At 39.8% G+C, this 12,796-nt stretch overlaps 1 protein-coding gene across 1 annotated transcript; it reads right to left on the reverse strand.

Moving 5' to 3' along the window:
• Nucleotides 1-907: 907 nt before the first annotated feature.
• On the reverse strand, nucleotides 908-11,504 carry SLC35G1 (solute carrier family 35 member G1). The gene is made up of 3 exons (XM_081075074.1): nucleotides 11,206-11,504; nucleotides 6,160-6,340; nucleotides 908-4,129 (listed from the first exon to the last, which is right to left on the reverse strand). The coding sequence occupies exons 1-3, from the start codon at nucleotides 11,381-11,383 to the stop codon at nucleotides 3,391-3,393; spliced, it is 1,098 nt and encodes a 365-aa protein (XP_080931200.1). The 5' UTR covers nucleotides 11,384-11,504; the 3' UTR covers nucleotides 908-3,390.
• Nucleotides 11,505-12,796: the final 1,292 nt, after the last annotated feature.

Raw genomic sequence — 12,796 nt, forward strand, 5'->3', positions numbered from 1 at the left:
CAGCTCCTGGTGAAACTACTCAGGAGGAAGGACCCTGGGGGTAGGCATCACTTTGAAGAGGAGAGTGAATGCTCAAGTCTACAGTATTAACCACAGTTCAATACTTAGTGTTTCTGTCTTCCTTTATGGTCTCCAAGTCTTTTGTGTGGCACTCATTTATAACACGGGTTGAGCAAGTAAGTAACATTACTTTATTTAACAAATGAAGCAAATGAGGAAAACAGGCTCAGGGATATTCAGTGGCTTGCCAAGCTAGACAGTGGTAAAAACACACTCAGGTCTTCAAACTCCTAATCCAGTGCTTTATCTATTTTTCCGAAGTGGACTAGTATGGGTGGGAGAAGCTGGAGATAGTGGAAGAAAGAAAAGCTCAAGCTGAGCCATTGGAGGCTAAGTGGCTTTAGAGGGCAAAGACGAGAAAGCAAAGAAAGCAGGAGAACGAGGGAAGGAATCTCTTGGCAAATGTGGGAGTTGGTAGGAAGATGTATCTGAGTGTCAAGTTTGTGTTGGGACATGGGAAATCAGGTTGGAAAAGTGAGAACAGGGCCAGGTGAATAATTTGCATGTGATACGGTGTGTAATAAGACATTGTTGTATGTGGTGTCATGAGAACCAGAGTCACAATAAAAGCAGGGCTTTAAAAAGATTAGTATGGCAGTAGGACAAGGATCTGAGTGGAAGAAAGACTCTAGAAATGGGTAACCCAATTAGATATGGTCCTGGTAATTCAGCTGCGAGGTGATAAATCTTGGACTAACTTTGCAGCAGTAGAAATGGCCAAGAAGAAATACACACAATAATAAGCAGACAGACACTCCAGGACCTAGTAACAAATTAGCTAAGAGAACAGAAAGGACAGAGTTTAAATCTGCTCCAAGCTTTGTAGTGCAAGAACAATGAAGGTCTTACTGGAACAGAAGATTTAAGCCTTTATTTTAGATATATTGGATTTGCTGTAACAGTATCAGAGGGACAGATAAATAGAAACTTGAGAGCACATCACAGCTGAATGGCTAAAGGTCAATCTTACAAAATGAATTTTGAAGCATGTGAATGAAAAAGGGCATGTTATATTAGAAAGCACATTGGCTATAATCATAAAAACCAATATACAGCTTTCTTTCATATTAATTTTATTAGTACTTATAAAATAAAAACAATTTATGAAAATATTTTCCTTTTCAAGATAAACTACAATCTTTGCACCTATAATTGTTACAATACATATCTTTGTATATACTTTGGACATTATAAAAGTGTTTAAGAATCACACCCTGTAAAAGTTGGGAGAAGAACTTTTTCTCCAACCTTGGTCATATATTGTGACATTCAAGTACTTAAACCACACTGTTGAAATAAAACATGTCTCTAGTGTACAGGCCCAAGGGAATTTAACTTTCAAGGTCTCATAGATTCTTTTATTGTGCAAAGTAAAGAACCAGGAGAGGGATCCTCGAGAGCTAATTTACCTTAGGTAAGTCAAACAGTGGTTACTTTCCATACTTTATCATGGAACTAAGGGAGGAGAGAAGGCCCTGGAAACCCATCCTGGACAGGTCCCCTCCCTAGAATCTCTACAAGCGTGGCTCCTACAAGAGGATTTCTAACCCTTGAGCTCTAAAATGCTGATTCTGTAATTATCTAAGATACTTGCAAAATGATGCTTTTGCAACTTTAAGCCCTAATATTGTGGATTAGGTTAAACTTATGACAATGTGACTCCCCTAAATAAACTTCCTTTAGGATTTGTAAGGTGGGAAGCATTTGGGAAGATCAGTAAGTCAAAAATTCCCTCTTGGAACTTTTGGAGAAGATCCTTTCTCACTAAGGCATAAACCTGCGAAGCCAAGTTCCTTCTCACTTTGGAAGAATTGTGATGAAAGGGTGGGGAAGAGCCTATAATCTTTCAAATTTGCAGGCTTATGATAATAATAGATGCTAGGTCTGACAAAGTAAGAGTTGGAGACCATTATAGACTCACCAACAAAGGATTCATTGAGACAAAATCATTTGCATAGACTCCCTACTTCCTGATGAACCTCCAGCTATCCTAAATATTCAATTCTCTCTTTAACTATAGCGTATTGGCCTGATGAAGTTCCAGATACAAAATTTGTCATTTGAATTCATGATGTTAGTATCATGGTGCAGCATTGACATTTAATATCATACTGACATACTAGACTTTAACAGTGACTTTTTTTCTATTCCAGAAACCACAAAAGTCAATCAACCATGGAATTCACAGGTCTTTACATTTAACATAATACATGAAACATTATTACATATAATTCCATAAGGGAAAGACTATAAAAATAAATTTAATAGGATGACTGTACTTTAAAAAGTTATTTTAAAAATATATATTCCAAAGTCCTCTAAGTATTTGGTTTAGAGTGAAAGGGAGGTATCTATTAGGGTGAACCATAAGAAACTATAGTTTTTGTAAGTTAGAAAGGTAAAATTTCAGCAATTTCATATGATTCAACCTAATAAAATCCTGAGAAAATTTTATTTGGCATCACTCTATAAATTCAAAGGGAATTTATAGAAAGTCACATTTCTAGTGAGGGGAAAACACTTAAGGATGGAAATGTGCACACTGGCCATGCCAAGATTTATCTCTTGCGATTTAAAGGCTTGAAATCTTAGAAAGTTTTAAAAAATTTAGTGCAGTTTCAAAAAAAAAAAAGGACAATTAAAATTATAGAATGATAGATACAGTCCCAAATGCCACTGAAAGAGAAACTATTAGTCAAACTTGGTGATTTTTTAAAAGTTTACATATAAAAATTCAGGCATTAAGATCAAAAGGCACGAATATGGGTTAAAAGAATGATAATCATTTATAAAAGCCTTGAAAATAAGGCTAATTCATTTGTATTATTAACACCATTAAGTAGGCACCTATTCCAAATTTCAGTTTTGGCCTCCTAAATGGAATTATGTTTCAAATGAATTTTCAACATAATACTAATCATAGCAGCATTATTATCAGTAAGTTTCTCAATCTCTACACTACTCAAAGGGCGTCTAAAATTTCCTCCCACTTATATTCCATCAGTACGAAAAACACACTTCAAAAAAATTACACATATTTATATTAGAGTCATAAAGTTTTTTGCAGTGTTTCTTCCATTAATGAGCTGTCCTCTTACAAATGCCACCCCAACAACAACAAAAATAATAATAATAATAATTGCTAGACCAAACTGACTGGCTATGCTTCACTAAAGACATACCATATTAAAAAATGGTACTTTAGTTATGAAATGTATTAAATATAATCAATGAAGTAAAAGCAGATTATCTGGGTGTGTGCATATGGTGTGTCTGAACTGGGTGATGATGTACTTGAAAGAAAAAAATACCCATTTGAGCAACGAGGCTTCATTTGGAACCCTGGCACAATTTCCGCGCAGCTGCCCCGGTACTGCTGGCTACTACACAGAGTGCACCTCCCACCGTCCACCACGTGGGTATGTCATTAAGGAAAATAATCTGAAAAATAAAAGCAAAAACCACATCCATTGTCTTCATTATTGCTACTAGTCCTGCTTTTTCTATTTGAATGGCTTTGGTGAGAAACACCTGACCCCCCAAACCAAACAGCCCGATTAGTATGAGAAAGAGCCTGTCTAACCCACAGTATGGCAGACTCCATTCTCCTAATATAAAGAGGACAATGACACATTCCAGGAGGCCAAGTATTACATAATACCAAATGCTCAAAATGTAGTCCACAGATTTCCCCATTTTCCTGAGGATAACTAGAGTCAAGGCAGCAAGCACGGCATGTCCCACGGATGCGAACGTGCCCTTCAGGTGATCTGAGTAACTTTCAGCCATCCCCGCAGCGTTGGAACCAAACAAAAACGGCGGCCGCACGATTAGGACCACTCCGGTGATGGTGAATGCAGTGAAGAGAGCATCCCAAAGGCTGTATTTTTCCTTGAGAAATATACAAGCAAATATAGACGTAAACACTGGACAGCTAAACGAGATAACTGTGGCATCAGCAAGGGATGTTGTCTGGACAGCGTAGTATAAAAGGATCATGGCGGTAGAACCCAGGGCTCCTCTGAGAAAGAGGAAGATTCGTTGACCCTTTGGGCCTATAAACCCATTTCTGTAAATTCAAATGAAGGAATGCATATTAAAACAAACTTGGTATTTGTTTTTAAATTATAGTTTTTAATTAAATATTACTTTAGAAGTCCTAATTGTCAAAAAACAAGGACTACCAAATTAATTATATTTTATAATAATAATAATAATACATATAATTAAAACTATTATACACCTTTTAAAAATGTTTCTAAGTATAGCTAATGACACTAAAGTGATCACAGTATAAGCAAAAAATACAAAAGGACTACATAAATAGTACAATTTGAATTCAGCAAATATAGGAATTATTTTCCCTATGTACATATACATGCTTGCAAAAAAAAGAAAACATACTAAAATGTTCATTGCAGTTATACCTTATTCTAGTCAGAGATAATTTTCCTTCTCTATATTTATTTTCTCCAAATTTTCTACTAACTACGTAAATATATGAAAATGTGTTGTTTTATAATAATACAATTTCAAGATTCAGCTGCCCCATATAAGAAAACTTAGTCCTGGATAGTATGCATTCCCAATCTTACGAGTTTTTCTATAAAAGCTGAAGCAACACTAAAATTTGTTTTAGCCATTGAATAAGAGACTTTTCATTCTCATTAGGAAGAGTTAAAACACACTGAAAAAAGAACCTGTAGCATTCGGATAAGTATAATAACTGCTACTCAAAGTTTTTTCAATTAAATATTTCCTAAACAGACTACTCTGTAAGTTCCTGGCTAGGCGCAACTCACAGATGTGTACCAGGGCTGGGCATCTTTAGGGCAGTATCTAGGCAGGCCTGACATGGGGACCCTGGGGGTCTGGGGTTAGAAATGAAAGTGTGGTCACCTTTGGTCCATACTTTGAGAAGCAAAGAATCTTCCATGACAGCGAAACAGATAATGAGTCAAAACAGATTAACACCGAGGATTTAAGAAAATTCTTCTAGTGCTTCCCCTATCAATACTTTTATTCCAAAATGAGGAAGAGCATTGTGTGAACATCAGTAGTTTGTTACCACCCTTGGAAATTTCTGAAGTTTTATATCATTTCCTAAAACATCGTGACTTGTCCACACTTAAACAGGAATTTCCAACAATACTGATCTTAGCAGGTTTTCACCCTTTTCACCAAATCCTCAGGAAATGGAGTGAAACTATTCTAAGTGAATCTGCACCGTGTTATAGATACACGGACACTTTGGTGGCAAGCAACTAAAGCTTTTAATCTGGGATTTAAGCATCTTTGCCCAAAGAGAGAAGGTACCAGGCAGCCACCAGGAACCCAACTGGTCCAAGTACACAGGGTTCTAAGCACACAGGGGTGTGTAGAGGTTACAATGGTGTGGGAGAAGCATAATGTTAACCTGGGGAGGGTGGGTGGAGATTCTATATGGAAGGAGAACGGGCTGGGTGGGAAGAGATCAGGAAGGATAGGGAATACTTTTCATATACTGTACATTGTACACAATGCTCTCTGATCCATAATAAATTTCATTTGATCCTTGCAACCACAAGGTAGAGGACAAAGAACATCATTTCCTCCAGTATTACAGATGAGGACACTGAACTACTCAAGATTCCCTTTCCCCTTCCCCATGGCATCCTATGGGCAAGACCTAAACACTATTACTCTAGCCTTCTGTCTGCCCTGATAACAGGGCAACCTGTTCTACTTCAAGAAACCGCTGACACTAGGAGACACTACCACTTCCTCTTGTTTCCTTTTTTTCTTCCAAATACTAGTTGCGCCAAAGCAAAGAAGGAGGGTAGTACAAGATGGGGGAATTATACAAAGAAAGCTTTGTTCTCAAAATGAGGGGTGGAGAATAACTGAATCTCTTTTTCCCCCTTTGTCGGGCATGTGGTTTGTGCTTATGAGCATCTTCGTTGCTTGGAACCTTGTGACTTTTCATTAATCAGAGTCAAAGGGTGTGGGGACTGGTGAAATCTATGAGACAAAGCGGATACTACAGAGTGAATACGTAATTTGAACAGGTCAAAAGATTTACAAACATTGATTAACATTATGTACTTAAGAAATACTTACTTTCTGTATATTAAGCAAGGGATAACGACTAGCATTTGGAACACACATCGGAACGCACTGATTTCTACAGCATGGATGTCTTGTACTTTTTTTACAAATAAAGAGCCCACTGAGAAAAGGAAGGCAGACAATAATGTGTAAAACAAGCCAAGTGCAGGACAGGGTGCTTTCTTCTTGGCTTCTGAAAAAGATTAAATTCTGGTTAGTCCTTGCTTCCAACTGTATGTTTTATCATTTTCACTTAGAAATGGAGAAATATGGGACAGTATTAATGGCTGACAAGCTACAAATATTACCTCTTAAACATATCCATTCTTTGGACCTGAAATATTTCCCCTACTGAGAATGAAGAACCAGAGACAAAGCGAACAATTTAAACCTGTATTTTTTAAAATGCAGTTTCATCCTATAAAATGGATTTCCTTTGGCTCACTGAAGAAACATCCCCTCACCTACAAGTCAAAAAGAAGTAAAATGCTTGCCAAGCAAGACAGTGAGAGAAATCTTTAAGAAATGCTTATCAAGATGGCTAGAGAAAAATGTTTCCAAATGATACTTTATATCATCTCACTAGTGAGCTGGACTTTATGAAGAAAGTATTCTTTTCTGGAAAACAGTTTATAACTGTGTTCTATGGCTATTTGATTATCTTACTTTCCCCATAGCCTGTGAGCCCCTCCAGGGCTGGGACCTCATGAATAAGCTGCCTTATTCATGCCTGGCACATGGAAGACCCTGAAGAAATATTTGCTGAATGAAAGAATGTGAGAGAGAAGTTAGTCAATTGCTTCCTGACTTTTGTGCTTATATGAATAACAATATCGGAGAATCACTGGAAATTATTTCCTACAGGTCAAGATTCCTTCATGTGATCTTACCAGATTCTTGCTTGCTATTCATATTTTAATCTATCTGGTAGAAAAGATATTTTGCACTGCCAAACCTTGACCACAAAACTCAGTGAAAAATTTGTAAAAAAAAAAAAAAAAAAAATTTGTTATTAGATATTAGGCCATGAGTGAAGAAAAAAATGTTACATAAAATAACTCCCAGCTCTCAAATTTTAGTTATTTTAAATCCAAAGTAACATGGTAGAAACTGATTCAAAGCAGCTTTTTCAGGATAATTAAGATTTGTAGCAGGAAGTGGCACCATTTTAGATGCATTAATGAGACATGGACATTCCATACCTGAGAACTGCAAATCTGCTTCTTTTCAAAGATGTATACCCTTCATATGTATTTTAGTTTTCAATTTGCCACTTTCAGTGTTCCACTATGTATTTTAAAATCTGTTCTATATGTATCTGGATGATACTGTAAGAGTTTGAGTCTTTGTTGTTGATCTCATTGAAATAATTCAAGTTTCAACATTCTATTCTTTATTTTTAAATGTAAGAAACAAAATATATTGAAATTATGGATATTTGACATTTTAAATGAATTAAATTAGAAATTATCAATAAAAAGACAAAGAATATGAGAGGACTTCATGGAAAGATGCAGAGTGTAACACTACTGGCAACTACAGATCTAGGAAGGCTCTCCGATTTGTTATTTTGATCCATGAGTCAAATCTTTATTTAATTTTCCATAGTTTATGACTTATCTTCCATTTAGAGCATAAAGTCTTTGAGGACAGGGGCTGGATTATCTGACCCCAAAGTGCTTTTTAAAAACATTTTTTATTAGAATTGCCATCTAATAACCAACTTCCTGGCTTGATCTGAATCAGGAAACTTCTGCTTTCTCCAGACCATCAAGTATTCAATCTATTAATGACAGTCTATATGAGCATTAAACTTTTGTTTAGCCACTTTCTCTGTCTTAGTTGCCTGAGACAGGAGTAGAATTTGTTTTCAAATTTACCCCCTGACATTCAGGGGAGAGCAAAATGGAGCAGAATGAGCAGAGAACTCCTTAAATGGCCACATACTGAGGAATGTATATATATGTAAATATATATACCTAAATATTTATATATATTTAAAACTAACACAAAAAAGGAGAATAAGAAGGAAACACTACTGGCCCTCATCAGCTAAGAGCACAGCAGGGCTGAAGGATGTGTGGGCCCATGCAATTTGTAGTAAAACCAGCATTATTCCCATCTAGGAATTTATAGGGTATCATTCCGCTATAGAACATACTGCATAATAATGTTCTTCCCTTTTAATATCCTTCCCTTATAAATGCAAACACCAGGTAATTTATTTCAACATCCTCATGTCAGCTATATACCTTTGCCCATAAGTGACACTTTGCAAATTGCGACCAAAGTATGATGATGCATAGTGTTTCCAGTGGCATTCTACAACCTGACCTTTATACTAAACGATGTCCTTCTGGTCAGAGGCCTCCACCTCTTCCTGTTCTAGGTGCACAGCTGAAGAGCTTGAAGATTTGGAGCTAGGAGTTGTCATGCTACAGGTTATATATTATAAGTGCGAGAATCCTCCATTCTGTAATTATATGGTCAGATACCGCGGAAACAAACCACACATACTCATTAAGCCCAGGAGAAGGAAGCTTTAAAAGACTTCGGAGTTAAGCACCACTAAATACATGACTTGGCTGTGGTCAGCCTTAGAATTTCACTTCCGAAGTTTCAGAATTCAGGCCCAAATAAAATAGTTTTTCTTAAAAGAAACCCAACCCATACATAGAACCTACACCCTCAGACAGAATAGAATGGGAAGATCAAGGACAGAAAACATCTCCCTGGTCTTTATTTCAAGGATCTTCTCCAACCTAAACTTCTTAGTTTTTCTCCAGGAATATGTTAATTAACATGATATTTTAACTATTTGAAAACTTAATTTCATACCCCTGGCTCTGATTATCTTTTCTTTAAAACACATACACTCAATATTTTCTTGTCTCTAAACATTTAAGGCCCATGCTTCCTGACTGGGACAGGACAGTTGTTACAAAGCCTACCTGAACTTGATTATTTATTAATGAGGATGAGAACTGATTCTACTTAGACAAACCTCAGTCTCTTATTGAATAATAATTTCAATTCTGTCTGTCAATGGAGATGAGCAAGAGAGTAGCATAATCCAGAAGCATTTGCTTTTGTAATGTGCTTCTAGGTTCATATCCCACTATAAGCATATCTAATAATTTGGTAATTCTAAATAATTCAAATTAAGTAAGTGGCCACAGTGCAATTTCTTGAGTTAAAAGAAAACAGAAAAGTTGCTCAGTTTCTCTAACCTCTAAACTGGTGATTCACGGCCCTGATTGGGAATTGGAATCAACTAGTAACTTTTTAAACCTCAATTCCCAAGTCCTACCCCAGACTCACTGAAATGGGATCTCTGTAACTGTAAAAAGCTCCACTGGTCTGAGAACCACTACTAAAAAACTCATTCCTTCCAGGAGGATGTGAGGCACAGACCTAAGACAACTTCTAATCCTTGCTTCGGTCTAAGATCCACACTGTCCCTTAAGAAAATAAATAGATGTCTTAGGACAGCTGAATGCTGTCTGTGAAGGTTATCCAAGAATGTAAGAAAAATGGGTTAGTTTCAATCTGAACTTGAAAATGAGCTTTGTTGAGATAGCCAGTTGGATCAAGAGGCTAAAATGATACTGTCACAAAGTTCAATGACAATAGTACTGTAGTTTAAAGTATTTCTATGGCAATCCTGTTTTTGGAATATTATCTGGTCACCTTATAATAACTATTGCTAAGTCTTATTGTTAGCAACCTTCTTTGAAATTATAAGATCCCACAAGATTCTTATGTGCAATCCCTTATATAGATTTGTCATTTTGCCAGTACTATTCCTGTTCAGTTCACAAATAGGGGAAACCTTTAAGAGTTTGCAATGACTGCCTCAGCATTCCACCAGAATGACATTCAACCATAGGGTGATAAGGTGAGAAGCTGACCTTTTCAAAGGCTGCACATCTGGTCAACCCAGCTTGGGGTAACCCCTGCTCTAGAGGCTCTAGCCTGTGTGTAAATGATTAGAAGTCTGATCATTTCTGTTGGCATTCACGACAAAAATGGAGCAACAGCTATCTTCCTGGGGTTTATCTCTTTAAATTGGGGAAAGTGCATACAGGGGAGAGGGAAGGTGAAATGGGGATAGAGGCACACTTAGTGGAGGCGACCCAGAGGTGGTGCAAACTGTAACTTTGTCTTGAAAGGACATCTGCCTGTTTAGCTCTCCTTCCAGGAAGCTGCTCCAAGTTCAAGGAGAAACGTGCTTGTGGCTAGTAGAAAGGGCCCTGGGCTGGGTTTCTGGCAAGCTAGTGCTGGTGGGACCTGTGCCCTGTCTCACCCACACACATGCCAGATCTTTGGAAAAACAAAACAAAACAAAAAAACCCCAAAGCCCTCACCTTTCTGGGCCTCATTTTCCTCATCTGTCAAAGGAAGAGGTTGAACAAGATCAAGAGTTTTTCACACGTCCTTAGCTTTGGGGACGAGTCTGTGAACCCCTTAACCACATATGTAAGACTGCTTCTGCCTTCTTTTGCATCAGTTGCTAAAAAGTTCTCCTAACCCAGAAAGGTCGAGAACCTGGGGTTCCACTCAAGTCTGCCTTCTCAAGATTCTAAGACTCTGGCACAAACGTTTTTTTTAAACTCTATGCTTTTAAACTTCCTCTTCAGGTTTACCACCGAGATCAGTTTTCATGGTTAGCTTCCTCCCAACGTCGGCAGCTAAGGAATGGCTTTTCTCGCTGACCCCCCAACCTCGGACCTCGGGCCGGGAGCGCTGAACTGCAATCTGACTCCACAGTCTTGCCCGCAACACTTTAATTATAGGAACAGTTTTAGAATCCAAAAAGGTTTCCAAACACAATCTGAAACTTTCTCGGGTCTTCGCGCCTGCGGGGGGGGACAGAGGACTTCAGCTTTGCTGTCCCCCAGGTGACAGCGCCAGGTTTTCCCGAGCTCTGGGCAGGGTGGGGATGCGGGGCACGGTCCGCAATGCGTCCTAGCCTGCGGCTGCGGGGCTCCCCGCGCTGGCGCCTGCCCGGCCCCTCCAGGGGCGAGACCCGCGCCCGAGTCCGCGCCCGGCACTCACCAGACTGCACGCGCGAGCCGCACGGCGAAGAGCGGCACAGCCAGCACCATCCCGGGCCGGGTGTTGCTGCTGCGTCGGCGGCCGCCGGCTCCTCACTCGCTCCCGGGGACCTGTCGCCAGTAAGCGGCAGCGCGGGTTCCTGCCGCTCGGCGGCCTGGGTGCCGTCCAGGGGCCGCATCGCGCTACCGGCGCTTTCCCCGCGGCCGTCGCGGGGTCTGGCGCCGGCAGCCGCGGCTCGGTTGCCAGGCTCTTCCGGCCGGTGGTAGTGGCAGCAGCGCGCATGCGCGCGCGGTCCTCCCCCCCCCTTCCCTCCCTCTCCCCGCCCCCCTCCTCCCGGGGATGGGGCTCGTCCTCTGCTGCCCTCTTACCTTCAGCTCCCGGTTCCTCTAGCGCAGCGGGAGGCCAGCCGCCTCTCTGGTCAGGCTGAGGTGGCCACAACTGGCCCAAAGGCGACCACCCCGGGGTTGCGGTCTGGCTAGACGGGCCAACGGTTTGGAGATACCTTTCCCAAGGCACACTGGACCCCTTTCTGGCATTGCAAAGAGAGAGGTCCTGTGGCCTCTCTGGGTGCGGGCCTTCAAGAGGTTGGCAGGGTGTACGTCTACTTATTGATGTGGCGCCATATTCAGCACCTCTGGGTCACCCTGGAGACTTCGCCACGCACTGTGCCTATGTTTGAGGGATCAAGCGCTTTCGAAACCTCCTTTCTCATTGCCACTTATCCAAGGAGGGTAGAAATTTACTGGATTTAGGTTTAAAAAAGTAAGGATTAGCGCATAACCATCGGGAAAATACATCTATTAATACAAGACTGGAGTGGAACCCATTTATATGTTCTCTGTAACAGTAGGCATTCGTCCTTAGTTCCTTCCGTTTTGTTTTTAACTGAGACATCCTCTTTGGTTAGATGTAAGATTCCAGTAATCTGATGTAATTACACTGGTAAAATAAAAAATACATGTCATTTAGCTCCAAAATTCACTAATAGCCTCTTTACCGGTACATAATTCTTCTCTCCTCTCTTTGCTTGCTTTAAATGTGAAGGGACCGTCTCAGCAAGGATGAACCTGTCTAAACTGTTCTAGGTCCAAGCACAAGCAGATTACCAAACAAGAGAGTGATGTTAGTCTTTCCTCAGATATTTGCACAAAGTGGTCTACAGCTGAACAATTCTGGACTTGAAGTCAGTAGTCCTGGGTCTGGCCCTGATTCTCTCAGTGAGTGTGTGACCTTGGACAGACACCGCTGTACTACTTGAAGGCTTGGCTCCTTCATTTACTTAATAAAGGGAAAATGTTTCTCTTCTTTGCAGACTTTTTAGGAAAGTAAAGTGCAAAGATGTGGGCAAAAACACGTCACTGGGGAAGCACTTTCCTGGAAAATCAAGGTGTATTTTGAATGAGGGTGAACATATAATTTATTATCCAAACTGGAACTTTTTTTTAGAATGAGGGGGAGGTCTTTTCAAAGTTATGCAGAGTTCTCTTAAATCACAGAGCTCATAGGTAGCTGGAGCAAGGAGAAAATCCAAATACATTTATGAGACAATCTGGGAAATTTGAAATATGACTGAATATTTGAGGCTATTAAA

Source organism: Rhinolophus hipposideros (genome assembly GCF_964194185.1).
Source record: "Rhinolophus hipposideros genome assembly, chromosome: 15".
NCBI lineage: Eukaryota > Metazoa > Chordata > Mammalia > Chiroptera > Rhinolophidae > Rhinolophus > Rhinolophus hipposideros.